This window comes from Salmo salar, chromosome ssa09, assembly GCF_905237065.1.
Source record: "Salmo salar chromosome ssa09, Ssal_v3.1, whole genome shotgun sequence".
NCBI lineage: Eukaryota > Metazoa > Chordata > Actinopteri > Salmoniformes > Salmonidae > Salmo > Salmo salar.
The window spans coordinates 28,481,838-28,509,400 of NC_059450.1; the positions used below are offsets into that span (position 1 = coordinate 28,481,838).

At 44.2% G+C, this 27,563-nt stretch overlaps 1 protein-coding gene across 5 annotated transcripts; it reads right to left on the reverse strand.

Moving 5' to 3' along the window:
- Positions 1–1,373: 1,373 nt before the first annotated feature.
- On the reverse strand, positions 1,374–27,521 carry LOC106611157 (tyrosine-protein phosphatase non-receptor type 21-like). Of its 5 annotated transcripts, none has more exons than XM_045723561.1 (19): positions 27,417–27,521; positions 23,354–23,595; positions 20,873–21,042; positions 20,286–20,383; positions 18,719–18,786; positions 18,544–18,614; positions 17,634–17,721; positions 14,700–14,788; positions 13,889–13,976; positions 13,096–13,175; positions 12,477–12,537; positions 12,193–12,274; positions 10,538–12,018; positions 9,880–10,014; positions 8,742–8,960; positions 4,583–4,711; positions 4,180–4,414; positions 3,818–3,978; positions 1,374–3,592 (listed from the first exon to the last, which is right to left on the reverse strand). In XM_045723561.1, exons 2-19 carry the CDS (start codon positions 23,531–23,533, stop codon positions 3,464–3,466), a joined length of 3,564 nt encoding a protein of 1,187 aa, XP_045579517.1. In that variant the 5' UTR covers positions 23,534–23,595; positions 27,417–27,521; the 3' UTR covers positions 1,374–3,463. The 5 variants fall into 5 exon arrangements, with proteins under 5 accessions (XP_045579517.1, XP_045579515.1, XP_045579516.1 ...); XM_045723559.1 differs by lacking the exon at positions 27,417–27,521 and adding an exon at positions 27,066–27,348; XM_045723560.1 differs by lacking the exon at positions 27,417–27,521 and adding an exon at positions 27,066–27,348 and having other exon boundaries at positions 23,354–23,600.
- Positions 27,522–27,563: the final 42 nt, after the last annotated feature.

Below are 27,563 nucleotides of genomic sequence, written 5' to 3' on the forward strand. Positions count from 1 at the left end.
ATCACTGTCCCAAACGGCACCCTATGTCCCTATTGCACTACTTTTGACCAGAGCCCTATATGCCCATGTCAACAGTAATACACTATATAGAGAATAGGGTGCCATTTGGGACAACATTTTGACCTGCTATGGGGTAGTGTCAACTCTGGTCCAGCATGTATTGGTAGTCACTGTTGTAAAAATGTCTGTTTTAACTACAGGATGCGTCTCTCCCTGTAGCAAAGGAGGGCAAAATGTCTCACTGGGCTGAAAACAAGCTCTGTGCCCAGTGGTGCTTTGAACCTATCCGAGTTCACTAACCCCTCGGTAACACTGCCCTGACACATACCTCCTCTCACTAATAATGAACATGGTACTTCGCTCAACACACCAAGCACTACTAGGGAACAGGATTACGTAACATTTGATTAGTGTATTCCAATTAATGTGTAGGTCTGAATTCTCGCCAAGGACTTTGTTTTCCTTGCCCCTTTGCGAATCATGGCCACAAACATAGGGTTAGATCTTTTTAAAGTCACCTATCAAGTTCTTTCAGTATCAGCGCTCATGAAGGAAAGGAGACAAGGACAGGAAGCTATGTTACTATGGGGACGTTGCCTTTCTAGTGAAGATGGCCATAGAACACTACAGTTTCTCCACTAGATTAGTGTAACACTCAATGAAAGAAAACATAGTATTTCAAAGATTCCATCAGTGTTGTTTTCTTCATATGCTAAAATTGTATAGATAAAGCCTTTCCAAAGCATATTTGGAAAATACCCCAAAGCACCTTCCTAGTATTGCTTTGCACCCCCTTTCGCCCTTAGAACTGCCTCAATTCGTCAGGGCATGGACTCTAAGGTGTTGAAAGCGTTCCACATGGATGCTTGCCCATGTTGACTCCAATGCTTCCCACAGTTGTCAAGTTAGTTGGATGTCCTTTGGGTGGTGGAATATTCTTGATACACACGAGAAACTGTTGAGTGTGAAAAACCCAGCAGAGTTGCAGTTCTTGGCATTTTAATTTTGTCTTGCCCATTCACCCTCTGAATGGCGCGCAAACACAATCCATCTCAAGGCTTAAAAATCCTTATTTAACCGGTCTCCTCCCCTTCATCTACACTGATTGAAGTGGATTAAACAAGTAACATCAATAAAGAAGCATAGCTTTCACCTGGATTCACCCGGTCAGACGGTCACGGAAAGAGCAGGTGTTCCTAATGTTTTGTAGGCACTTTTTTCCTTATGTAAAGAAAGCTCACTGTAAAGGAATATTTGCTCAACAATGGTTATGGTACTCATTTTAAACACACCATTCTGTGTTTAAATTAGTCAGTATGGATCAGCAGCGTAGCAAACCAACAACTGTAATGATGTATTTGAGAGACAAGTGATCATTGTGCAAATGTATTTATGTTTTCAATAAACATTGGAGACAAAATATATAGTTTGCATGTCAACAATCTAAGCCAACCTCATCTGTTTTGCCCCATGGTTGCGCACATGTCGTTTTTGCTGTTAAGAATGCAGAGCAGCGCTTTATTATGGACAGACTTCTCCCCATCTTAGCTCCTGTTTTATCAATGTTTTGACCATGATAGTTTACAATCCAGGGTTACTCCAAGCAGTTTAGTCACCTCAACTTGCTCAATTTCCACATTATTCATTACAAGGGTTAGTTGAGGTTTAGGGTTTTGTGAATAATTTGTCCCAAATACAATGCCTTCAGTTTTTGAAATATTTAGGACTTATTCCTTGCCACCCATTCTGAAATTAACTGCAGGTCTTTGTTAAGTGTTGCTGTCATTTCAGTCGCTGTGGTAGCTGACGTGTATAGTCATCCGCATACATGGACACACTGGCTGTCCTCAAAGCCAGTGGCATGTCATTAGTAAAGATTGAAAAAAAAAAGTAAAAGGGCCTAGACAGCTGCTCTGGGAAATTCCTGATTTTACCTGGATTGGCTTCCATTAAATACCTCCCTGTGTGTTTTGTTGGGACAGGTAACTCTATCCACAATATAGCAGGGGGTGTAAAGCCAAAACACATTTTTCCAGCAACAGACTATGATCTATAATGTCAAAAGCCACACTGAAATCTACCAAAACAGCCCCCACAATTTCTCTCAGCCAATCAGTCATTTGTATAAGTGCTGTGCTCGTTCCCTATAAGAGTGCTGAAAGTCTTGTCAATTAGTTTACTGTAAAATAGCATTGTACCTGGTCAAACACAATTTTTTTCAAAGGTTTACTAATGGTTGGTAACAGGCTGATTGGTCAGCTATTTGAGCCAGTAAAGGGGGCTTTATTATTCTTAGGTAGGGGAATAACTTTTGTTTCCCTCCAGGCCTGAGGGCACACTTTCTAGTAGGCTTAAATTGAAGATATGGCAAATAGGAGTGGCAATATCGTCCACTATTATCCTCAGTAGTTTTCCATCCAAGTTGGCAGACCCCGGTGGCTTTTCACCTCTTCCAGTTACTTTACAGAATTCAAAAAATACAGCGCTTGTGTTTCATAATTTGGTGTGTGTATGTTAAAAGAATAAAAAAATTCCCAATATGTAAACAAAGTTATTCTAATGATTTATCATATTTAGATAATAAAGCTTACTTGACAACTTCATAAGTTATATGTATTTAACAGTAAATATTATTTGGTGGACACCTGAAAAACTCAACATGTGTGTGGCTATTGAATGACAACAGCTCTTTGGTTACAAAGACCCAGGTTTCCACAAAGTGGGGTTTTTGGTACCATGTGGGTAACATAAAATGAACTCCTCTTGTGAATCAAAATAATGGTCTTAGTGTTAGGCCTATTACTAGGTCAAATAGAAGAGCAAAGGAGAAATCCTAAACCACCATAGGGGGAACATGGCAACACTTCTACACTCCTCAGATGCAAGTGCACTGCACCAAAGATAGATTTTGTTTTAAAAGTAACCATTGTCATCTTCCACAGTCAAGCAGACAACAGCAGTCCAACGTAATCAGAGTGATTTTAAGTTCCTTCTAAATTCTAAATCAAAACATTAGTCAAGTCCTTCATTGTAAAAAACGTCATCCAGCGTGCACATCGGAAAAATCAACAACAAAAAATGATCTGTAATTATATTGATATGCAAAAATCAGACTTAGATTCTAATTGCAACTTCAACATGGTTTCACTATATATAGCTAGGTACTGTACTGAAAAAGTGCTGCGTTTCATGTCTGTAATCGTTTAGTGTAAAAACTCCACAGTGAAATCTCAATAATACTGTTTAAGTGGGACACACACAGTCCTGTGATCCTTTCCTCAGGTTGCAGTCTCACCTCCATTAATACTTTGAAAAAGGGCCATCTGATAGCACCGCCCTTTTTGGAGCCAGAGGCCACAGTTGCTCCAACGCACTGAAGTTTGGCATGAGCATTGAGGAAACTTGGAGAATATTGGTACCTCGTGCCCCGAAACAAATTTTTGAGTGGGGCTGAGGTTTGCACTTAGATAAGCCTGGAGTTGCGGAGGAACTGGATTAGAACTTTGTAAATGAAGCTGTATTGTGAGATGGTCTGCACCATCATCATACGCTGCTGCCGGAGCATGTTGAGAACGGTCGGGATGTCCAGCATCTGGAGGAAAGAGGTGGAAACAGGCCACAGACAGGGGTTTATAAAAGGAGTATGTTATTGGATTGGTTATTGATCTAAACTGTGGTGAGAAGTAATCAATGCCTACCTACATTCCTGATGGAATAGACTAGGGTTCAATCCTGGCGACATTATTCATTTTTAGGCCTTCTACATAGCCCAGTAATGTAATGGTAATATACATGTAGACGTTAGTTAGGTGTTTACCTCGTTATGTTCCAGACAGGCGATCATGACCTCAGAGAGGATGACCACCCCGGAGCGGCCCACTCCAGCACTACAGTGGACCAGCACAGGCAGGTTGGTGTTCTTTGGGTCGCTGGTGCTGTTGGTGTGTCTCCTCACTGACTGGATCTCCTCCAGGTACGCTGGGGAAAACATTTAAATAAGAGAATGATTGATTCTATTAACCAAACTAAATAGACTTTTACAACAAAATCTCAATTTATCACTGAACACTCATTTAACTTTGACTGGAACTGCCTTCTTGACCTGCTCTCCCTTGGAATAGAGATTTCTTAAATGGACTTCCTGGTTTGAATACACTTTACTCCAACTGATCCACTCACAGAGGAAGCCCTTGAAGTCCTCAGGGCAGCCGTGGTCGGGCCAGTCTGTGTACTGCAGGTGCCACACAGTGTGCTCCTGGCCCGTCAGCAGGTGTTTTATCTTCAGGCCTGTGGTGGCGTAGCAGCCTGAGTCCGTCCTGAAGCGTGTGGTGATCTTAAAGCGTCCGTACGTCACTGTGTTGTGGCGGAAGCCGAGCCGTGGCCAGTAGCGGAAACTCTTCTCCCTGCCACTCTCCTGCAAAGGGGTTAGAGGCCAAAGGTTTGCCAGGGTCAAAGGGTAATGTTATTGATTACAGGGCAGTATCCTAGATCTGAGGTCATGCAATAACAGTAACACACCATGGACATACAAACATAATAAAGTCCAGTGTAACCACACACACACACACACACACACACACACCTCTTCAGCTGTAACCATGGCAATGATGGCCACACCCTGCTCCCACACCATTTGCCAGAAGTCCTGACAGGTGTTGGAGAGAGGGCCTTGGGAAGCGATGTACCTCCACTCGTCTCCGCCCACCGTGATCTAGGAAACGCCAGAGGAGAGATATAGTTATTAGTGACCTCAACCACTGTAAAAGCATTTACAGTGCCTTCAGAATGTATTCAAACCCCTTGACTGATTCCACATGTGTTGCAGCCTGAATTCAAAATGGATAAAAAAAATCTAATAATCTCACCCATCTACACACAATTCCCCAAAATGACAAAGTAATAACATGTTTGTATACATTTTAGCAAATGTATTGAAATTGAAATACAGAAACATCTCATTCATTGCATGCCACTCACAATACGATATTAGCACGATACTTGGGTGCGGATACGTACAGTGAGGGAAAAAAGTATTTGACCCCTCAGCAAAACATGACTTAGTACTTGGTGGCAAAACCCTTGTTGGCAATCACAGAGGTCAGACTTTTCTTTTAGTTGGCCACTAGGTTTGCACACATCTCAGAAGGGATTTTGTCCCACTCCTCTTTGCAGATCTTTCTCCAAGTCATTATGGTTTCGATGCTGACGTTTGGCAACTCGAACCTTCAGCTCCCTCCACAGATTTTCTATGGGATTAAGGTCTGGAGACTGGCTAGGCCACTCCAGGACCTTAATGTGCTTCTTCTTGAGCCACTCCTTTGTTGCCTTGGCCGTGTGTTTTGGGTCATTGTCATGCTGGAATACCCATTTTCAATGCCCTGGCTGAGGGAAGGAGGTTTTCACCCAAGATTTGACGGTACATGGTCCCGTCCATCGTCCCTTTGATGCGGTGAAGTTGTCCTGTCCCCTTAGCAGAAAAACACCCCCAAAGCATAATGTTTCCACCTCCATGTTTGACGGTGGGGATGGTGCTCTTGAGGTCATAGGCAGCATTCCTCCTCCTCCAAACACCGCGAGTTGAGTTGATGCCAAAGAGCTCCATTTTGGTCTCATCTGACCACAACACTTTCACCAGTTGTCCTCTGAATCATTCAGATGTTCATTGGCAAACTTCAGACGGGCATGTATATGTGCTTTCTTGAGCAGGGGGACCTTGCAGGCGCTGCAGGATTTCAGTCCTTCACGGCGTAGTGTGTTACCAATTGTTTGCTTGGTGACTATGGTCCCAGTTGCCTTGAGATCATTGACAAGATCCTCCCGTGTAGTTCTGGGCTGATTCCTCACCATTGTCATGATCGTTGAGATCTTGCATGGAGCCCCAGGGCGAGGGCGATTGACAGTTCTTTTGTGTTTCTTCCATTTGCGAATAATCACACCAACTGTTGTCACCTTCTCACCAAGCTGCTTGGCGATGGTCTTGTAGCCCATTCCAGCCTTGTGTAGGTCTACAATCTTGTCCCTGACATCCTTGGAGAGCTCTTTGGTCTTGGCCATGGTGGAGAGTTTGGAATCTGATTGATTGATTGCTTCTGTGGACAGGTGTCTTTTATACAGGTAACAAACTGAGATTAGGAGCACTCCCTTTAAGAGTGTGCTGCTAATCTCAGCTCATTACCTGTATAAAAAACACCTGGGAGCCAGAAATCTTTCGGATTGAGAGGGGGTCAAATACTTATTTCCCTCATTAAAATGCAAATCAATTTATAACATTTTTGACATGTGTTTTTCTGGATTTTTTTGTTGTTATTCTGTCTCTCACTGTTCAAATAAACCTACCATTAAAATTATAGACTGATCATTTCTTTGTCAGTGGGCAAACGTACAAAATCAGCAGGGGATCAAATACCTTTTTTCCCTCACTGTATTACACTGCTAACAATTCTATATGTATTGCAATTCAACAGTGATTTTATTGGGATTTGATGTTCCAAACATATTGCTCACTATATATGTCTGCTGAAGAGAGAACCTGACATTTTTGTTGATCAGTCATATAAATAAAAGTGCTGAAAACATCCTGACTCACTATTTAAAAATGCTTATCAAAGAGACAATGACTGCATAAAGTCCTAAGCCATCAGCAGTCATCTGGAATGAAGAACATTTTTAGGAAGCGGAGAGGAGGCATTTCTGGGAAGTTAACCCTAACCTGGGAAACACTGCACTAGAGCAAAGACATTCATAAATGTATGGTGTATGTACAGGTAACTTCCGAAATAATGGAAACACAAGTAAATAAGGGATACAAAGTATATTGAAAGCAGGTGCTTCCATACAGGTGTGGTTCCTGAGTTAATTAAGCAATTAACATCCCATCATGCTTAGGGTCGTGTATAAAAAATACTGGGCAGGCCATTATTTTGGCTACCATGGCTATGTCCCCATAGGATGACAATGCCCCCATCCAAGGAGCATTGAAGCTGTTCTGGCTCTTGGTGGCCCAACGCCCTGTTAACTTCTATGGGCTACGTGGGACGCCAGCATCCCAGCCGCGGTACACACCATCAACAGCCAGTGAAATATCAGGGCGCGAAATACAAAACAGCAAAAATCTCATAATTTCATTTTCTCAAATAATCAACTATTTTACACCATTTTAAAGATAAACTTCTCGTTAATCTAACCACATTGTCCAATTTCAAAAAGGCTTTACGGCGAAAGCATAAAATTTGATTATGTTAGGACATAAACTTCACAAGAAAAACCACACAGCCATTTTCCAAGCAAGGACATGCATCACAAAAACCAAAAATACAGCTAAAATATTCACTTACCTTTGATGATCTTCATCAGATGGCACTCATAGGACTTCATGTTACACAATACATGTATGTTTTGCTCGATAAAGTTCATATTTATATCCAAAAACCCCATTTTACATTGGCGCGTGATGTTCAGAAAATGTATTCCCACCAAAAACGTCCGGTGAAGTGCACATCAATTTACAAAAATACTCATCATAAACGTTGATAGAATTTACAACAGTTAATGAAAGAATTATAGATATACTTCTCCTTAATGCAACCGCTGTGTCAGATTTTAAAATAGCTTTACGGAGAAAGCACATTTTTCAATATTCTGAGTACATAGCTCAGCCATCAAAGCAAGCTATACAGATACCTGCCAAGTTCTGGGGTCAACTAAACTCAGAATTAGTATTATAAATATTCTCTTACCTTTGCTGATCTTCGTCAGAATATACTCCCAGGACTCTTACTTCCACAAGAATTGTTATTTTTGTTCGAAATACTCCATATTTATGTCCAAATACCTGCGTTTTGTTCGTGCGTTCAGATCACTATCCAAAGGCATAACGCGCGAGTGTAAATCCAGACACGAAAAGTCAAATAGTTCCATTACCGGTCGTAGAAACATGTCAAACGTTGTTTACAATCAATCCTTAGGGTCTTTTTAACATAAAACGTCAATAATATTCCAACCGGACAATAGCGTATTCATTACAGAGGAAAAAGAAGGAGCGGTGCACCAAACGTGCCCACGCAGTAAACAACTCACTGGTCCCAGGCAGTCCACTCATTGACTGGGCTCCTATTTTCTGCCCAGGAGAAGGATGAAACATGTTTCTAAAGGCTGTTGACAGCCAATGGAAGCCTTAGGAAGTGCAACGTGACCCCACAGACACTGTAGTTTTGATAGAGATTCAAAAGGAGAACTACAATTCTCAGATTTCCCACTTCCTGGTTGGATTTTTCTCAGGTTTTTGCCTGCCATATGAGTTCTGTTATACTCACAGACATCATTCAAACAGTTTTAGAAACTTCAGAGTGTTTTCTATCCAAATCTACTAATAATAATACTAATAATATGCAAATATTTGACTCTGGGCTCGAGTATTAGGCAGTTTACTCTGGGCACGCTTTTCATCCGAAAATGAAAATACTGCCCCCTATACCTTAAAAAGTTAAGACACTTTATGTTGGCGTTTCCTTTATTTTGGCAGTTACCTGAAGGTCTGTGTTTCTAGCTATCACTGTCGGTTCACTGGGTTGGTTCGCACTATGGAGCCGAGCAAAGCCATACTACTCTGGACTAGTTACGCATCCACCATAAAATGCTGGAACCATGCAGGAAAAGACAATGCGAGGAAAAAATATCCAAGCCAGCATGGTAGGGTTCGGGTCGGCATGGTACTGTGAAAAGGGTATTAGTGTGTCCATTACCCTGATGTGTGAGGCGTTGATGTAGCCAGTGTTGTTCTCCTTGGTGGGCACCAGCTCCACACGCGTGTCGTCGTAGGGCAGCACGTCCTGGAAGCGGTTCCTCTCGCCACTCTCGGGAAGCTGGGCGATGCTGCAGTCGCCTGCCGGACGCCGCTTGGCCACCTGCTCGTACTCCTGGAACACCATGCCCTGCTCCATACGCTGCTCCAGCACCTTACACTGAGAGAGAGACACACAGACAAGGGTTAATGACAGAGACCTGGAATTGTTCCGGTAGGTATAAAATGATTGAAATGCTAAGTGTTGTGAGTAACTCTGCAAGAAATAAAGTACATTTTCCTGATAGCTGTTAAGTTCCCCTACATTGCTGTTATTACGGTGCTATCACTCTGATTAGTACGCCTGTGAAGAAGTGTCACTGGAGATGGACCTGGCCTGGAGTGTGATGGCGACTATGTACAGTGGTAATACCACCGTGGTAATACAGTGGTTACCACCGGATAAGTAAACGTTGGTAAACTGGAACCTAGGCGTTGTGTCATTTTGAGTTAACAATAGCTGGAAACAGCGTAGCAGTATCTGAATTCGGATTGAACAAACAAATGGTGCACCAACTAACACATTCAGGAGTTTCAACTAAAACCGATATAAAAAAGTAGGACAATATTATCCTGGTAGAACTGTTCTATTACATCACTACCATTCAACATCTTTTTGTTCCGTTTTAAATAACGTACTGTTCTGAGCTCCATCAACTAAGTCTTATGTTCTGCAATAGATGCAAGACAATAACATTTGGATAAAACATTACTCTGTCTGCATGATATTCTGTTTGGCAATCAAATCCATTTAAACAACATGCCTAAACTCTGCAAATGTAAAGCAGTATCAATGTCTAGATTTTAGAGAAAACATTACAGTATCCACCCCTAGAGCAAACCTTCTCTATAATACTGTTCATGTAAAATACTACAGTGCCTATGCGCATAGGTGGTTACAAAACCAGTCTCTCTAGCTGCAAACCAAAACACACAAGAGGTGTTGAACAGGTTCCTCCTAAAACGAAGCATAAAATAAACCCCATTCAGTAAACAGTGTTAAAGGGACAACACCAGTCTAGAGCAATGCCAGTCCCTACCCTCTCGTCGTTGGAGGACGTCTCAGGCTCGTCCTTGTCCCCTTCGTGCAGTGGCAGCCTGGACAGGGTCAGGCCGTTGAGGGCTGCCACCTTCAGAGGACCCATCTTCTTCAGCTCAGCCCGCTTCTTCATGCCCTGGTGTTACAGAGGACAGGGAGAGAGGGAGTGAGTGAAGTTGACAGTGTCAGAGAGGGAAATGAGGGGGAAGGACAGAAACGTCATAGCCTGGTCGTGCCTTTCCGTGGAATGCGACCGGACCAGCTATTGCGGTCGCCAGCCACATTCCTGTCACCTTACCAACAGAGAGCGTTTGATATTGGTTGAAATGGCCTTTGGGACATTCCACTACGTGTTGTGTGACATTGTGGTGTAAATGATAAGATCATTCAAATGTCAGACATCTTAGCTATGAGGAAAAAATGACCTTAACTGACAAAGAAATTAAGAAGAGTCTCCATGACATGAAGATTGGGTAACAGCTGTTCCTTGAACTACGAAATACACACCGACACCTCTAGTCAAATATTGTAATTAAATGTACTTTTAAAAAACTACACTAAAAACACAGACATGTTTTACAGCGAGTGAGGCAGCGGAAACTGGAGCTACTATGATGGAACAAAGGCTACTATGGCGGAAGAGAGGGCGCAAGTCTCACGGCAGGAGGCAGGCCATCGATAGGTTTCTTCCCAGCAGGAACGTCTGACACGGGCCTCTTCTTGATGAAGTCCTTCTTGGCCTTCTGTTTGTTCTGCCCACTGATGTCACCGTCAGACACAGAGGGAACCATCCTGATAGGCTGCCCATGCGCCAACAGGTACACCGGCTCCGCCTCCTGGATCAGTGTGTGCATCTGATAGGCCGGTAGGCCAGACAAGACAGGGTCAAGGGGGGAGACAATGGGATATGCGGGCGGGGGCTCCAGGGGAATCTGGCCCAGATTGGTTAGAAGCTGCTGCGGGTCAGACCCAGACAATAGTGCATCGTGGGATTGGGGGGTGTGGCGTCCGGTCTCATCCTCAAACTCCTCCTCCTCACTGCTGTGCACTAACATGGTGGCGTCCGACAGGGACTTCTTGTGGCCGTAGCGCACGTGCTCCTTCCCCTCTCCCCCGTCCTCTGACTTGGTCCGCTCCAGGAATATGTTGAGCTGGGAGCTTGAGGAGGGTCCATGCGGGGCCAGAAGGGGGGTGTCCTTGACCCTCATGCCCTCCAGGCTGTAAGCCAGGCTAGCGATCTCGATGGAGTTGCGTTTGTGTGCGTTTTGCTGGTGGGGGTGGTGTTGTGGGGGTCCAGACATGAACAGGGGTTCAGATACCTCCTGCAGGGAGTGGGCTACAGGCAGGCTGTCCTCCTGGAAGGTCTGGACAGAGTGGTGCACGCGCCGCGTGGTAATCAAGTCCGGGTTGCTGCTGCTTACGTACAGGTGGTGAGACAGGTCTGGCGTGCTGTTAGCGGGCCGCGTGTGGGCTCCGTATGAGTAGGGGGGTGGAGGGCGGTACACCTGGGTCCTCATGATGTTGGCCGCAGGGTACTCCTGCGCCTGCTGCAGCTGGACGTTGGTCAGCTCGGGCACACTGACCGCCCCCACCACCGGCCTCCTCTCCGTGGGGTAGGGGTATGGGGAGGGGCTGTGGAAGCTGGAGTTGAGGTGGAAGGGGTAGTGGTGGTGCGCTCCTCCTCCACCATGCTCTCCTCTGATCTCCGGCTGGCTGTAGACCAGGGGGTCGGGCCTGCTGTAGGCGTACGAGTTCCCAATGTTCAGGTTCCTCATGGAGTGGCTCTGGCGGTGCTCATGGGCGTGCACCATCCCTCCTCCCTGGTTCTTCTGCCTCATGACTGTATTGTAGTCCGGGGTGGCGCGGTAGGAGGGGGGGATGAGAGCGCTGTGGCGGTGCGAGGGCACGTAGTCGGGCCGGGTGATGTCACTTCCTGTGATGGAGGGGTTGGAGGACATGGGCGAGGGCTGCATGTAGTGCTGGGGGTTGGTGAGGGAGCTGGTGCTGTGGGCGCTGTACACGCTGCCGTTACGCAGCTGCCCGTTCCCACCGCCACTGTTGCCGTACTCGAGTGGTAAGCGGTCCAGGCTGGTCTGGGAGTGGTAGTAGTAGCCGTGCTGACTGTTCATGTACAGGTTGTCTGAGAGATAGGAGAGAGATAAGACAAAAGGTCATGTTAGAACTACAGTATTAGGATGGACATACCCATTCAAATAATCCAACAATCAAAGCATTGTTGCATGACTAAGCTCAAATAAAGATTCAATTTGGGTGAAACACCAGTGATCTTGGTGAGGTCAGACTCTATAAGTACCTTGTGAGGATGTGTAAGGCTCAGTGAAGTGGCCATTGTAGGGCATCTGTGGCGGAGGCATCATGTAGGCCGGGGTCTTAGGCTGCACAGAGAGGGATCAAACAACAGCATTCAGTTACTACAGACATGATCTTAATGCAGCCCAACAGATTGGAATTACATACAAATCTAATAGTGTGCTGAAGCACTGGCCAGGGACTGCATTTCACAGGCCATAGATCAGAGGGCGAGCATGTGTTTTAGAGAGAAAGCATATGTGTGTTTGTGTTTCACTGTCGGGATACCAGAGACATCCTGGTGGAGGATCGCCGTTGCACTGGTTTCACAGCAGTAGGCTGGGTTTGGCTGAGAACAGGAACATAAAAACAACAATGAAACAAACAGGTAGAAAAAACAAAAAAGCCTTTCTTTGAAGTTGAAAGGGACTCGGCTGAATTGCTCAGATCAACTCTTCTCTGTTAAATGAAATCTCCCTTCATCACAATGAAAGACGGGAGCAGTATCCAGGAGAGAACTCCTTTTCTCACGTTTTTCTGTTACATACATCATCTTTCCTCGCCCAAACACAAAATGTTTCAAAAGTGGTGAGGAGAGGATTGGTTATTATTGGTGCACGTCATTTAAATGTAGCTAGGGTGTTTTGGAGGCTCTGGATGGTTTTTAGGGAAGGAGACCTGTACTGTAGGCGGGTGGCTGCGGACAGAGTTGTTACAAGGCAGAAAAGGAAAGAGAGGAATGGAGAGAGTGAGAATGGACTCCTGGGAGCCCTCAGAAGGCGAATGGGGGGGTCAGACTCCTCTCTGGAGAGAAGAGGGGACAGGAATGAGGAGAGCACACACACGCAAAGAGAGTTCCACATACACAGGAACTGGGCTAGACTCATTAAGAGAGAGACACACTTACAGGCTGCTCTTGTTAATCTTGTAAAACTTGTGCCTGGCCAGACACATCCGGCACACGTATTTGGAGGTTTCCATGTCTTCCTGTAGAGGGGAAAGAAAGCATTTACAATTTAAGACATTCAGTACACCGTGGTGGTCCACTACTTATTCACCAACCCAAATACAACTTCTATGAATATTTCAAAGATAAATACACAACGCAGAGACAGAGTACAAGAGGTCATGAGGACGAGAAGTCAATAGAATGAACAATCAATGGAAATAGTGGTTTTTCTGTAATAGGGAATTATTTATCAATGGGTCAGAGACATGGGAGGAATTTGTCTATACAGTGAGTCTGAAATAGGAGACTTGTTATTTGGCCATTGGCCCAGGGACTTCGAAATTGGTCAACCACAGTCTAGGGCTGGGTTATAAAACTAGATCCTATGTTCTGGAGAGATAATCACAGGAGAGAATCACTAGAGAGCATCACTGAGGACAGGGGAGAATGACCATCTACCTCCCAGCATAACATCTATTATCCGTCCTTCTCAAATAAATTGATTTTCCTCCCCCTGATTTGCTTTGGGGTCTGTGTTAATAAAGAATAACATCAACTGCTAACAAACTGCATGGGGCTTTAGCCAGCGGCATGGGACTTAGTTACCACCATACAAGCGCACATACATGCGTGTTTACCTTGAAAAGTTAATACACATTCCCACCGCATGCACTGTGTGATTAAAGGACCATGTGTTTAATGGGAAGAGGATCATTGCAGTGTGTGGTGGTGGCAGTGGTTTGAGACTCACGGTCTGGAACTGCATGCTCTCCTCTTTGTTGGCCAGCTCCAGGGCAAAGAAAGACTTATTGTGAGTCATGTTGTTAATTTCATTCCACCTACACAGCCAATTAAAAACAGAGATGGGCGAGAGCATGAGGCAGTGGCATGGCAGTGGTCACATTTAGAACTGGACTGTGGGAGGGTAGTGACGTAAATAGAAACCATATGATTCAATAGTAAGAGAAGTGTCTACATTCAACACTGCTAGTAGCATTTAGACTAGGATATTCTACACAAAATGAGACTTCCTCTTGGTAAAATTGAAGGTTTCAGTTATTATATAGATGAGTCTTTCCCAACTCAATTACCCCCAACAGCAAACATGATTCAATTCAAATTGTCAACTAATAATCAACCCCCAATGAGTTGAATCAGGTGAGTTTTTCAGGGCCTACAACAAAAACATGTGTTGTTGGGTGTACAGGAGTTGGGAAACAATGATAGAATGTCAGGAGGTTTTCCTGATCATGTGACCTGAGGCCTAGTTTCTCCTTGCCAGGTCACATGGTCAGGAACCCCCCTGGCCCTATTTATTGAACATCACATCTGAAAATAGTAAGAGACCTCCACGCCATCTAAGAATAGTAGCTAGCTAGCTGTGGACTGAACCAGACTCAATATGCAGTCATTGCTACAGGCTTCAGACACACAAATACCAGACATGATTCATTCAGACAGCTCATATTTAGAGGCAGATCATACTGCAGGACTGGGGTATTAGCGTCAAAAATGTAAAAATTTAATTATGCTTAAAAATAAACAATTATTTTCAGCCTTACTTGAATACAAGGGGTGGCCTTCCGTTTTTGTGCTTGACAAAGATGCCGTCCAGGCAGGCCCCAAGGAGGATATCAGTGCCTTGGCTGTCCTGTGGGAATGGAAATAGAAAAGAAGATTAAATTGAAGACCTATAGCAAATGAAAAATGGGGACCTCACAGAGCCCTGTTTGTTCTGTGTGTGCTGGATGGTCTACATTTATCCTTTTATGAATATATTCCAAAATATCAGCACCAGAATCTGCTGCTTTTTTAACTGAAAAATGATTTGTTCCTCGATCCAGTTCAAATAGAAGTATTGACAGAAAATCATTAGAACTGGAGATCAATGATGACGATGAGACAGCCTATAGGGAAGAGGTCAGAGACCTATGGCAGTGAGACCTCTCCCTCAACGTCAGCAAGACAAAAGGAGCTGATCGTGGACTACAGGAAACGGAGGGCCGAGCATGCCCCCATTCACGTCGAGCATGTCGAGATCTTCAAGTTCCTTGGTGTCCACATCACTAAGGACCTATCATGGTTCACACACACCAACACAGTTGTGAAGAGGTCGTGACAACACCTTTTCCCCATTAGGGGACTGAAAAGATTTGGCATTGGTCCCCAGATCCCCAAAAAGTTCTACAGCTGCACCATTGAGATTATCCTGATCGGTTGCATCACTGGCCGGGTATGGCAACTTCTCGGCACCTGACCGTAAGGCGCTACAGAGGGTAGTGCATATGGCCCAGTACATCACAGGGGCCGAGCTTCCTGCCATCCAGGACTTCTATACCAGGCGCTGTCAGAGGAAGGCCCTTATAATTATCAAAGACTACAGCCACCCAAGTCATAGACTGTTCTCTCTGCTACCGCACGGTGCGCCTGGGACCAAGTCTGGGACGCAAAGGCTCCTGAAAAACTTCTATCCCTAGTGCTTGAGGTGTTACTATGGATTCGAATCCAGGCTGGATCACAACCGGCCGTGATTGGGAGTCCCATAGCACGGCGCACAATTGGCCCAGCGTCGTCCGGGTTTGGCCAGTATAGGCCGTCATTGTAAATAAGAATTTGTTCTTAACTGACTTGCCTAGTTAAATAAAGGTTACATTTTAAAAAATGACATTATAATATCTATCCATCCTGATTGCCCAGTCACTTTTACCCCTATCTACATACAGTACCAGTCAAAAGTTTGGACACACCTACTCATTCAAGGGTTTTTCTTTATTTCTACTATTTTCTACATTGTATAATAATAGTGAAGACATCAAAACTATGAAATAACACATGGAATCATGTAGTAACCAAAGAAGTTACTACAGAATTTGAGATTCTTCAAAGTACTCACCCTTGGCCTTAATGGCAGCTTTGTGCACTCTTGGCATTCTCTCAACCAGCTTCATGAGGAATGCTTTTCAACAGTGTTGAAGGAGTTCCCACATATGCTGAGCACTTGTTGTCTGCTTTCCTTCACTCTGTGGTCCAACTCATTCCAAACCATCTCAATTGGGTTAAGGTCAGGTATTTGTGGAAGCCAGGTAACCTGATGCAGCACTCAATCACTCTCCTTCTTGGTCAAATAGCCCTTACACAGCCTGGAGGTGTGTTTGGGTAATTGTACCTTTGAAAAACAAATGATAGTCCCACTAAGCGCAAACCAGATGGGATGGCGTATTGCTGCAGAATGCTGTGGTAGCCATGTTGGTTGTGTGCCTTGAATTCTAAATAAATCACTGACAGTGTCAACAGCAAAGGACCCCCACACCTCCATGTTTCCGTTCACCTACTCTGCGTCTCACAAAGACATGGCGGTTGGAACCAAAAATCTCAGATTTGGATTCATCAGACCAAAGGACAGATTTCCACCTGTCTAATGCCCATTGCTCGTGTTTCTTGGCCCAAGCAAGTCTCTTCTTATTGGTGTCCTTTAGTAGTGGTTTCTTTGCAGCAATTCGACCATGAAGGCCTGATTCACGCAGTCTCATCTGAACAGTTGATATTGATGTGTCTGTTACTCACATTTATTTGGGCTGAAATCTGAGGTGCCGATAACTCTAATGAACTTGTCCTCTGCAGTAGAGGTAACTCTGGGTCTTCCTTTCCTGTGGTGGTCCTCATGAGAGCCAGTTTCATCATAGCGCTTGATGGTTTTTGCGACTGCACTTGAAGAAACTTTCTAAGTTATTGAAATTTTCTGGATTGACTGACTTAAAGTAATGATGGACTGTTGTTTCTCTTTGCTTATTTGAGCTGTTCTTGCCATAATATGGACTTGGTCTTTTAGCAAATAGGGCTATCTTCTGTATACCACCCCTACCTTGTCACAACACAACTTTTTGTCTCAAACGCATTAAGGAAAGAAATTCCACAAATTAACTTTTAAAACATGGCACACCTGTTAATTGAAATGCATTCCAGGTGACTACCTCATGAAGCTGGTTGAGAGAATGCCAAGAGTGTGCAACGCTGTCATCAGGGAAAAGGGTGGCTACTTTGAAGAACCTGAAATATAAAATACATTTTGATTTAACACTTTTTTGGTTACATGATTCCATATGTGTTATTTCATACTTTTGATGTCTTCACTATTATTCTGCAATGTAGAAAATAGTAAAAATAAAGAAAAACCCTGGAATGAGTAGGTGTCCAAACTTTTGACTGGTACTGAACATATTACCTCAATTACCTCATACCCCTGCACATTGACTTGGTAATGGTACTCCTTGCCTCGTTATCGTATTTTATTGTGTTACAACTTCCTTTTTTATTTAGCCAATTTTTCATTCTTTTTAACTCTGCATTGTTGGGAAAGGGCTCGTAAGTAAGCATTTCATGGTAAAGTCTACATATGCTGTATTCAGCGCATATGACAAATTGTATTTGATATAGCAATGGAGTAGTACAGTGAGGCTTTGGGGGAGCAGGTACTGTAGTTTGGTGTAGTTGTTCACCTTGGCTGGGGTACTCTCCTGGCCATAGCCCTCCATCTTCTCCACCTCCTGCATGTACAACACCTCAGCCTCTGGTGCAGGCAACCCCCTGAGAGAAACATACACATGGCAATAGAAGTTAACATAAACCATATACATTTCCAACGCAGGCAGACACGGAGACACCAGCATCCATTAACCAGCACAAACAGAGAGTACAAAGACACACCTTGGTCACATTCTGAAAAATAATTGATGGCATATTCACACCTTTCATCTCAGCAAACTGAACCGCTGTCAGTCTAGTTCAACAACCAGCATGATCAGCTGCTGCTATGTTCTATCCCCCATCACCTCCATATTCAGTTCATCTGTCTCACCACACCTCGTTTGACACACAAAGCAGTGAAACCATTTCATACAGACCAACAAGGCAAGTGTCAACTCCTCACCGCTCACCTTCAGAACCCACTGACACCTACCTCCCCTGTAGCCAGGGCCAAGGTATGAATCTAAACAGCTCTTTCCAGCTATCCATCTATCCAGACAGCCCATATGGGGGATGAGCAGAAGGCTGGAAACCTGCAGGTTGGGATGAAGGGATGGGGGGGATGAAAACCAGCTGGCCTTGGACTGGACGAGTGAGCAGGCTTAGTGCCAGGCCAGCCCCAGCTCGGGCCTTTTCATCCATCTACCTGACAGGAAATAACAGCTGAGGAACCCTGGCGGGCCTGCTAACTGGGGACAGATAAGAGAGATGCACCATGGACTGCCCAATGCATGTATGGAACCTGGAATCAATTAAAGGCACTGTGTATGTCAGCCTCAGGAGATATGAAGGGGGGGGTTGTGTGGAGAATGAAAGGCATGTCTTCTTTTCCACGGATGGAAAAAAAAAAATCAGGCAGATGAACATCTGAAGGTTTCTCACCTGTAGTTCTGGTAAAGCAGAGCCACCTTCTGAGTGGCCTCTTCCAGTACTCTTTCATCCTGGATCCATCCCTGTAAAGAGATGGGGAAACACAGATTACATTGTGCATTCATGAACACATGACGGAAAACATTAACTTTGAGCTGCAAAGTCAAAAATAAATAAAACTGCTTACGATAGGAAACAGCACAAACTTCTGAAGAAACTCCTGCGAATCATAACGATTGAAGTCTCCAAAGTCAGCTGAAACACACAAAATAATCAAATAGAATCATATTTTTTGTAGACTGGATGAATACATGTAAATAACAGTACAGTAAATATTTTCCTAGAAGTGAACAGAAGTGAAAACCTGACTTAAAAACCAGATAGCTTTTCTTTAAATAGGTCAAAGTCCGTAATGTGTCTATTTCTGCAATTAGTGCAAGGCAGACTGAAAGCGTGCATGGATTTTCAAAATGGCGTGATGCTTTTTCAGAGGTTGCAGTATACAATGACAAAGCGGGCTAATTTGAGAAAAGCAGGAAACCCGTTTGGGATTGCTTTAGCATCTGAAACCGGAGTGGTCCAATGTTACCAGCAATCTCAGTCTGCCCACCAGCTATGTTCACAATTATGTTGAGTATGCCAGGCATTAGCCATGCTAGGTAAACAGCTACGGCCCTGCCGGCCAGGCCCCCACCAGCCCTAATTTCAGCAGCTAGGTAAAAATAATTCATTTTCCAAGCAAAAACCAAAAGGAAACTTTGCATTTTTAAGTCAGCAAATTCTTGAGGTTTCTCAAAACGTTCAGTATTAATGGGATGATATTTTATTCTAGCTTGCTATGCCAGTTGGGCAGCAGAAGTTTGGACCTGGGTTGCACTAGTAAGTGATCTCAGTTGCTGTGCTATGTTAACACCCAGGCCAGTAACTTGCACTGCCTGATTTAACTTTGCCAGTAGTGTTTGAGATTCTTCTGGCTGGGAAAATGTGTGAGCCCGGAAATGTCAAGCTGGAGACCAGTTTATTGGAGGCCAGTTTATTGGTTGGTATGGGCTTGGTAAGGTTCCTTTTATACAAGTGTATTTCACCTTTATTTAACCAGGTAGGCCAGTTGAGAACAAGTTCTCATTTACAACTGCGACCTGGCCAAGATAAAGCAAAGCACTGCGACACAAACAACAACACAGAGTTACACATGGAATAAACAAACGTACAGTCAATAAAACAATAGAAAAAATCTATATACAGTGTCCTACATTAACAGACTTGTGAAAAGCTCAATAAAGCCAAAATAAAGTGCTTTACCAGGCTTTTATAGAAACAAGGTTAGGATAATAGAAAATTGTATTTCACAAGTACAATGAAACAACAATTATGTTCTCTTGAATACCAACTGAAAATATTCAGGTTTAAAATACCCATTTTCCCTAGGTACGCTTTGAAATCCAATGATGAGACACCCGACGAGTCCCGAGTCGAGATTCAGTAATGATCCTTGAGACCATACTCTTAACGACATCACTCCTGATGCACCGTCAACAGCCTCAGGATCAATAAAACATGAGGTGTGGAAATTACAACAGGCCATGACAGCAGTGTGCGTGAGTGTGGTGCAAAAACACCTGCTGTGGCTCCTTATGGCAGGACCTGACCTGTCACCACAGTTTGAACAGGTGGTGATCCTCAGTCTTCTATCAGTAGATTAGAGTGTACTGAGTTTCACATTCAGAGCCGGTGTTACGTATTCACATGTATACCTTGCACTGCCAATCCAGCCAAACGGATGGCTTGTTCTATGGAGCAAGGGATTCTGCCTTCCAGAACATCCTTCTTTAACTGGAGGTAATACTGATATCTGTAGAGAGGTAGAGAAAGTTGGTTAATCTCAAGGTGGGAACAGATGACAAACATGACTTGGTTTGACCCCTCCATTCAAACGGCCAGTTAGAGATGTGATGTCATACTGTGGTGGGTGACCACACACAGGAAAACCTATAGTCCTGGACTGAGTTGCTCAGTACGCATTACTAAGATGATACTGAGGAGTAACTAAGGCAATATTGGAATTCTCTGCTAAGGTACTGAATATGACAAATCCTCTGGCATGTAGGACACATGCATTCCATTCCTTACATTCCATTCCCTTCTCCCCTCATTCACTCCCTTTGACTGATCCAATAGGAATGGATAAATAAAATCAATATGGTGGGAACTATGTGGCTTAGAGTTAACCAGGGAATAGATGAAGGAGACAACGTTTTGGCCTGTGAGAGTGTCTAGTTTTAGCCGGAGAAGCAGCCTGAGTGAGTATCTAATGTCCCTCTGTGTTAAGCGTATATCTGACCTGGTGATCTCCTGCTGCAGCTGGCCCACGGTGGGCACGTAGAAGACCACCCCGAAGTAGACAGTGGGCACCAGGCCGTACTTGTCCAGCTGCTTCTTCAGGGGCTTCTCCAGGTCAATCCATCGCTGCTGATTCTGCTTGTTGAAGTACCACAGGCTGAAGTACGTTATCTGGTGTGGGGAGGAAAGGAAATGTGGGGCGTTAATGGGGGAAACAGGAAGCACAGATTCTTTTTGAAAGATGAGGGGAATGTGAAATCTTTACATGAAAGTAATATGGTATATTCTGGCTTACAATGACAATAGCTTACCTTGCATTTCCTATGCTAAATTATAGAAGACTTAACATGTTTGTGCTTCCTTCCTCATAAACATGTCGATACTAGTACACATAGCTTTTACTCATCTGAAACATTCAACTTGACCCACAAGCCCAAAGGAAAGGTACAGGCTGCTGTGTTGCTGCCACTCCCTGTCCAGTCTTGTGAATGTCTGCTGGAGTGGAGCAGTGTGCATCACACAATGAACATTGAATCTGGAGTTGACCTACAAGGCTCACAGTGTGATTGCACACTGCAACCGTGTGGCCATAGGTTTATTTCAGTGCCCTGTCCTATAGTCTTTCTGTTGATCTGACTGCTCACTGACTAATGGTCCTGCGTGACCATCCATGCCCGAAGTTCCTCCACTCTCAATGCCATCGGCATGACCACTTCAAGTCCTCAATCCACTAACTTACGTTGTATGTGTTATAGCTTGTTATGTGCTTTTGTAATACGCAATTCAGCTGTCATACACACACACACACACACACACACACACACCCGTTCAAAAGTTTTGGCTCACTTAGACATTTCCTTGTTTTTGAGAGAAAAGCCATTTTTTGTCCATTAAAATAACATCAAATTGAACAGAAATACAGTGTAGACATTGTTAAATGTTGTAAATGACTATTGTAGCTGGAAACGGTAGATATTCAATGGAATATCTACATCGTGTTCCAATGGCATGTTGTGTTAGTTAAGTTTTTCATTTTAAAAAGGCTAATTGATCATTAGAAAACCCTTTTGCAATTATGTCAGCACAGCTGAAAATTGTTGTTCTGATTAAAGAAGCAATAAAACTGGCCTTCTTTAGAATAGTTGAGTATCTGGAGCATCAGCATTTGTGGGTTCGATTACAGTTTCAAAATGGCCAGAAACAAAGCACTTTCTTCTGAAACTCAGTCTATTCTTGTTCTGAGAAATGAAGGCTATTCCATGCGAGAAATTGCCAAGAAACTGAAGATCTCATACAACGCTGTGTACTACTCCCTTCACAGAACAGCGCAAACTGGCCCTAACCAAAATAGAGAGAGTGGGAGGCCCCAGTGCACAACTGAGCAAGAGGACAAGTACATTAGAGTGTCTAGTTTGAGAAACAGACACCTCACAAGTCCTCAACTGGCAGCTTCATTAAATAGTACCCACAAAACACCAGTCTCAACGTCAACAGTGAAGAGGCGACTCCGGGATGTTGGCCTTCTAGGCAGAGTTCCTCTGTCCACTATCTGTGTTCTTTTGCCCGTCTTAATTTTTTATTTTTATTGGCCAGTCTGAGATATGGCTTTTTCTTTGCAACTCTGCCTAGAAGGCCAACATCTCGGAGTCGCCTCTTCACTGTTGACGTTGAGACTGGTGTTTTGCGGGTACTATTTAATGAAGCAGCCAGTTGAGGACTTGTGAGGTGTCTGTTTCTCAAACTAGACACTCTAATGTACTTGTCCTCTTGCTCAGTTGTGCACTGGGGCCTCCCACTCTCTCTATTCTGGTTAGAGCCAGTTTGCGCTGTTCTGTGAAGGGAGTAGTACACAGCGTTGTATGAGATCTTCAGTTTCTTGGCAATTTCTCGCATGTAATAGCCTTCATTTCTCAGAACAAGAATAGACTGATGAGTTTCAGAAGAAAGTTCTTTGTTCAAAAACAAGGAAATTTCTAAGTGACCCCAAACATTTCAACGGTATGTGTATATTATTATTTAAAAAAGGGATTTATGGACAAGCAAGGTTATCCCCTAGTCTAGGCTTCACAGTTTGGACAAAATCCAAACGAATGGAGAAGCCATCCGAGTCAGATTCTGATGCATACTGAATCACAGCATGGGTGTGTCCCCTGTGTGTCCCTAGCAGAGTTGTGTCCACTTGACCTGTGCATGTTTGGCACAGTGTATCACCACTACTATACCTACGTGACTGAATAATGACTCGGTCCATGTGGAATGCTTTTGGCTGAAACTAATTATTCTTTCCATACCCTCAAGACAATAGTATACGTTCTAGGTTTCTGATATACCTGATTGTTTTATAATGACAGGACTGTCGCAGAACAGCTCATAGGCCATGATAGCCTAACTTTAGCCTGAAAGGCCACCCACTTGAGATGAGTAATCACAAACACAAAGGACAACAATCAGTGTTTTAGTTGTTTTGCTTGAGCATACATACCTCTCTTAACTCCAGTCTCTGTGCAACTGCCTCCAAACATTCCTGGCCGGTGCTCTCCACAGAAAGCGTAAACTCAACAAATTCACTATTGAGTAGCTGAATGCGAGTGACCAGACAGCTCTTGCTTGAGACTGTATACCTTCGAGTTCTTTTGAGTTTTAAGCCAAATGGCAAGGGCATGTTTCAAAGTCCGTTGGCAAAGAGTCCTTCTTTGATGCAGAAATATGTGCCCTGCTGTCTCTCTAAACTTTGCCCGTCAAAAATTGAGTGGATATGAGGCCATCCATACGTTGGATACATGTATCCATGCAAAAAGAGAAAGAGACAAATTGTTATTAAAGAATACATTATAAACACACATTTTCCAGCTAATTCCAGATAACATTTTCCAGACAAACATAGCCTAACTTATTGATAAATGTGAAATCCCAATATAAGCAAAATAGTATGTTATGCTGAATCACCAACTTTGGTCCTGGAAAGCTACAGGGTGTGCAGGCTTTTAATGATCAACATTGATAAACTGATTCAGTTGTGTAGTGTGCTTGGCTGGAACAAAAGCCTGCAATCCCTGACCACCAGTGACAATTGGAAGACGTAACCAAATCAAATGTTATTAGTCACATGCGCCGAATACAACAGGTATAACTTACAGTGAAAAGCTTACTTATGAGCCCCTAACCAACAACATAGTTTAAAAAAATACAGATATGATTAAGAGATAAAAGTAACAAGTAATTAAAGAGCAGCAGTGAAAAACCAATACAGAGTCAATGTGCGGGGGCACCGGTTATTTGAGGTAGTATGTACATGTAGGTAGAGTTATTAAAGTGACTATGCATAGATGACAACAGAGAGTAGCAGTGGAGTAAAGACGGGGTGGGGGGGCACTGCAAATACTCTGGGTAGCCATTTGACTAGATGTTCAGGAGTCTTATGGCTTGGGGGTAGAAGCTGTTTAGAAGCCTCTTGGACCTAGACTTGGTGCTCCGGTACCACTTGCCTTGCGGTAGCAGAGAGAACAGTCTATGACTAGGGTGGCTGGAGTCTTTGACAATTTTTAGGGCCTTCCTCTGACACCGCCTGATATAGAGGTCCTGGATGGCAGAAAGCTTGGCCCCAGTGATGTACTGGGCCGTTCGCACTACCCGCTGTAGTGCCTTGCGGTCGGAGGCCGAGCAGTTGCCATACCAGGCAGTGATGCAACCAGTCAGGATGCTCTCGATGGTGCATCTGTAGAACCTTTTGAGGATCTGAGGACCCAGTCTCCAGAGGGGGAATAGGGTTTGTCGTGCCCTCTTCATGTGTGCTTGGACCATGCTAGTGTAACAGTGTAGGTTCCGTCCCTCTCTTCGCCCCAACCTGGGCTCGAACCAGGGACCCTTGCACACATCAACAACTGACACCCCACGAAGCATCGTTACCCATCGCGCCACAAAAGCCGCGGCCCTTGCAACGCAAGGGGCAACCCTACTTCAAGTCTCAGAGCGAGTGACGTCACCGATTGAAACGCTATTAGCGCGCACCACCGCTAACTAACTAGCCATTTCACATCGGTTACACTAGTTTGTTGGTGATGTGGATGCCAAGGAACTTGAAGCTCTCAACCTGCTCCACTGCAGCCCTGTCGATGAGAATGGGGGCGTACTCTGACCTCTTTTTCCTGTAGTCCACAACCATCTCCTTTGTCTTTATCACGTTGAGGGAGAGGTTGTTGTCCTGGCACCACACGGCCAGGTCTCTGACCTTCTCCCTATAGGCGGTCTCGTCGTTGTCGGTGATCAGGCCTACCATTGTTGTGTCATTGGCAAATTGAATGATGGTGTTGGAGTCGTGCCTGGCCATGCAGTCATGAGTCAACAGGGAGTACAGGAGAGGACTGAGCACGCACCCGAGGGGCCCCTGTGTTGAGGATCAGCGTCGCGGATGTGTTGTTACCTACCCTTACCACCTGGGGGCGGCCCGTCAGGAAGTCCAGGATCCAGTTTCAGAGGGAGGTGTTTAGTCCCAGGGTCCTTAGCTTATTGATGAGCTAAGAGGGCACTATGGTGTTGAACGCTGAGCTGTAGTCAATGAATAGCATTCTCACATAGGTGTTCCTTTTGTCCAGGTGGGAAATGGCAGTGTGGAGTGCAATGGAGATTGCATCATCTGTGGATCTGTTTGGTTGGTATGCAAATTAGAGTAGGTCTAAGGTTTCTGGGATGATGGTGTTGATGTGAGCCATGACCAGCCTTTCAAGGCACGTCATGGCTACAGATGTGAGTGCTACGGGTCGGTAGTCATTTAGGCAGGTTACCTTAGTGTTCTTGGGCACAGGGACTATGGTGGTCTGCTTAAAACATGTAGGTATTACAGACTCGGACAGGGAGAGGTTGAAAATGTCAGTGAAGACACTTGCCAGTTGGTCAGCGCATGCTCGCAGTACACGTCCTGGTAATCCGTCTGGCCCTGCGGCCTTGTGAATGTTGACTTGTTTAAAAGGTCTTACTCACATCTGCTAAGGAGAGCGTGACCACAGTCTTCCAGAACAGCTGGTGCTTTCATGCATGTTTCAGTGTTATTTGCCTCGAAGCGAGCATAGAAGTAGTTTAGTTCGTCTGGTAGGCTCGTGTCACTGGGCAGCTCTCGGCTGTGCTTCCCCTTGTAGTCTGTAATGGTTTGCAAGCCCTGCCACATGCGACGAGCGTCAGAGCCGGTGTAGTACGATTTGATCTTAGTTCTGTATTGATGCTTTGCCTGTGATGGTTCGTCGGAGGGCATAGCGGGATTTCTTATAAGGTTCCGGGTTAGAGTTCCGCTCCTTGAAAGCGGCAGCTCTAACCTTCAGCTCAGTGCGGCTGCTGCCTGTAATCCATGGTTTCTGGTTGGGGTATGTATGTACGGTCAATTCACATTAAACATATGCCCTTTAAAGAACACAGTTTCTTTGTAGTCTCGGTTACCCAGAAGTAAAATTCTCTCAAAATTGAATCTGTCCTCGAGATATTAGTTTATTGGTAGCGTTAATCCACGTAGCTAGCTAGCTAGACAGGGAGCATCTGACTTCTTGGTGCAAGGCAGACAAGTGAGTCAGTGATTTCAGAATGTGCTGCGATAACTCTGTACCTTTCCGATGGCAATGGTTCTCCATCCGAAAGTTATCAGTAGGACACTTTCATTACACTGGAATAACAGATCAACATTGATTTTTGACAATGCAGTGAGCTCCAGATTTTGCTTGTTACAAAGAGATAAACGACTTTTGCTAATACCCAACATTCTATTACAATGTTTAATACAGGTTAGATGGTAGAGACGGACAGTCTATCAGATATCAGCATCTTCTTTGACGTTAGCTAGCTAGATGACGTTAGCTATAGCTAAATTAGCAAGTTAGCTAGCTGGCTAACTAGGCTTGCTAATTTAGTTAGCTAACTTGGCAAGCTCATTGACCCCCCATCAACGTTAGCCAACAAGCTAGCTTCAGTTCAAGCAACACGTTACTTGGGTTACCAATACAGTTATAAATCAGAGAAGCTTCCAAAACAACCGAAACGGGTGGCTACGTAACGTTAGTTGGCTAGCTACAAACTAGTAAGTACACTAGCTAATTAGCAAGCAGACTAGCATAGCTAACGAACGTCGTCGGCGTCAAAACGGGCTCTTCTCTCCAGGCGTCACCTAACAAAATCCCTGTAAATAACTAGCTAGCTGATATTAGCACCGTTACCTTATTGATGTCCGCCAAAACCAAATGAGCCCATTTGTAAATTGTGCATATCCAAAGCGGCCATCAGTGATAATAGGTGATATATATGTCCAATATAAAAGAAAGTGTCGTTTGTTTCAAGTTTAACCTGCATCATGCCAAAATCAGACTAAGCCAGCTAACGTGCTTCACTTCCTGTCGAAAGAGCGTCAAGTGTGTAGGAATCTCTAGCTACATCTGCTGATCTGCGTTGATTTAAATGCACAAACAAAACTACGAACAATAAAATAATTCAGGTCCAGTAGCTATGGTTTATTCGGCTGTATTCCTTATAAAAGTTTGAGTAGTTCCTCAACAATAGCGTTGACTTACCTTATTCAGCACCATAACTGCAAATCTATAGTTCTGCTCAGATTGTACTCATTTGTGAACTGTCAGTTTAATTACTTCATGCCAGGTTGCTGTAAAATAATTGTGTAATTCTCTCCTACTAGCACAGAGCGGAGACAAGTTCCCTTT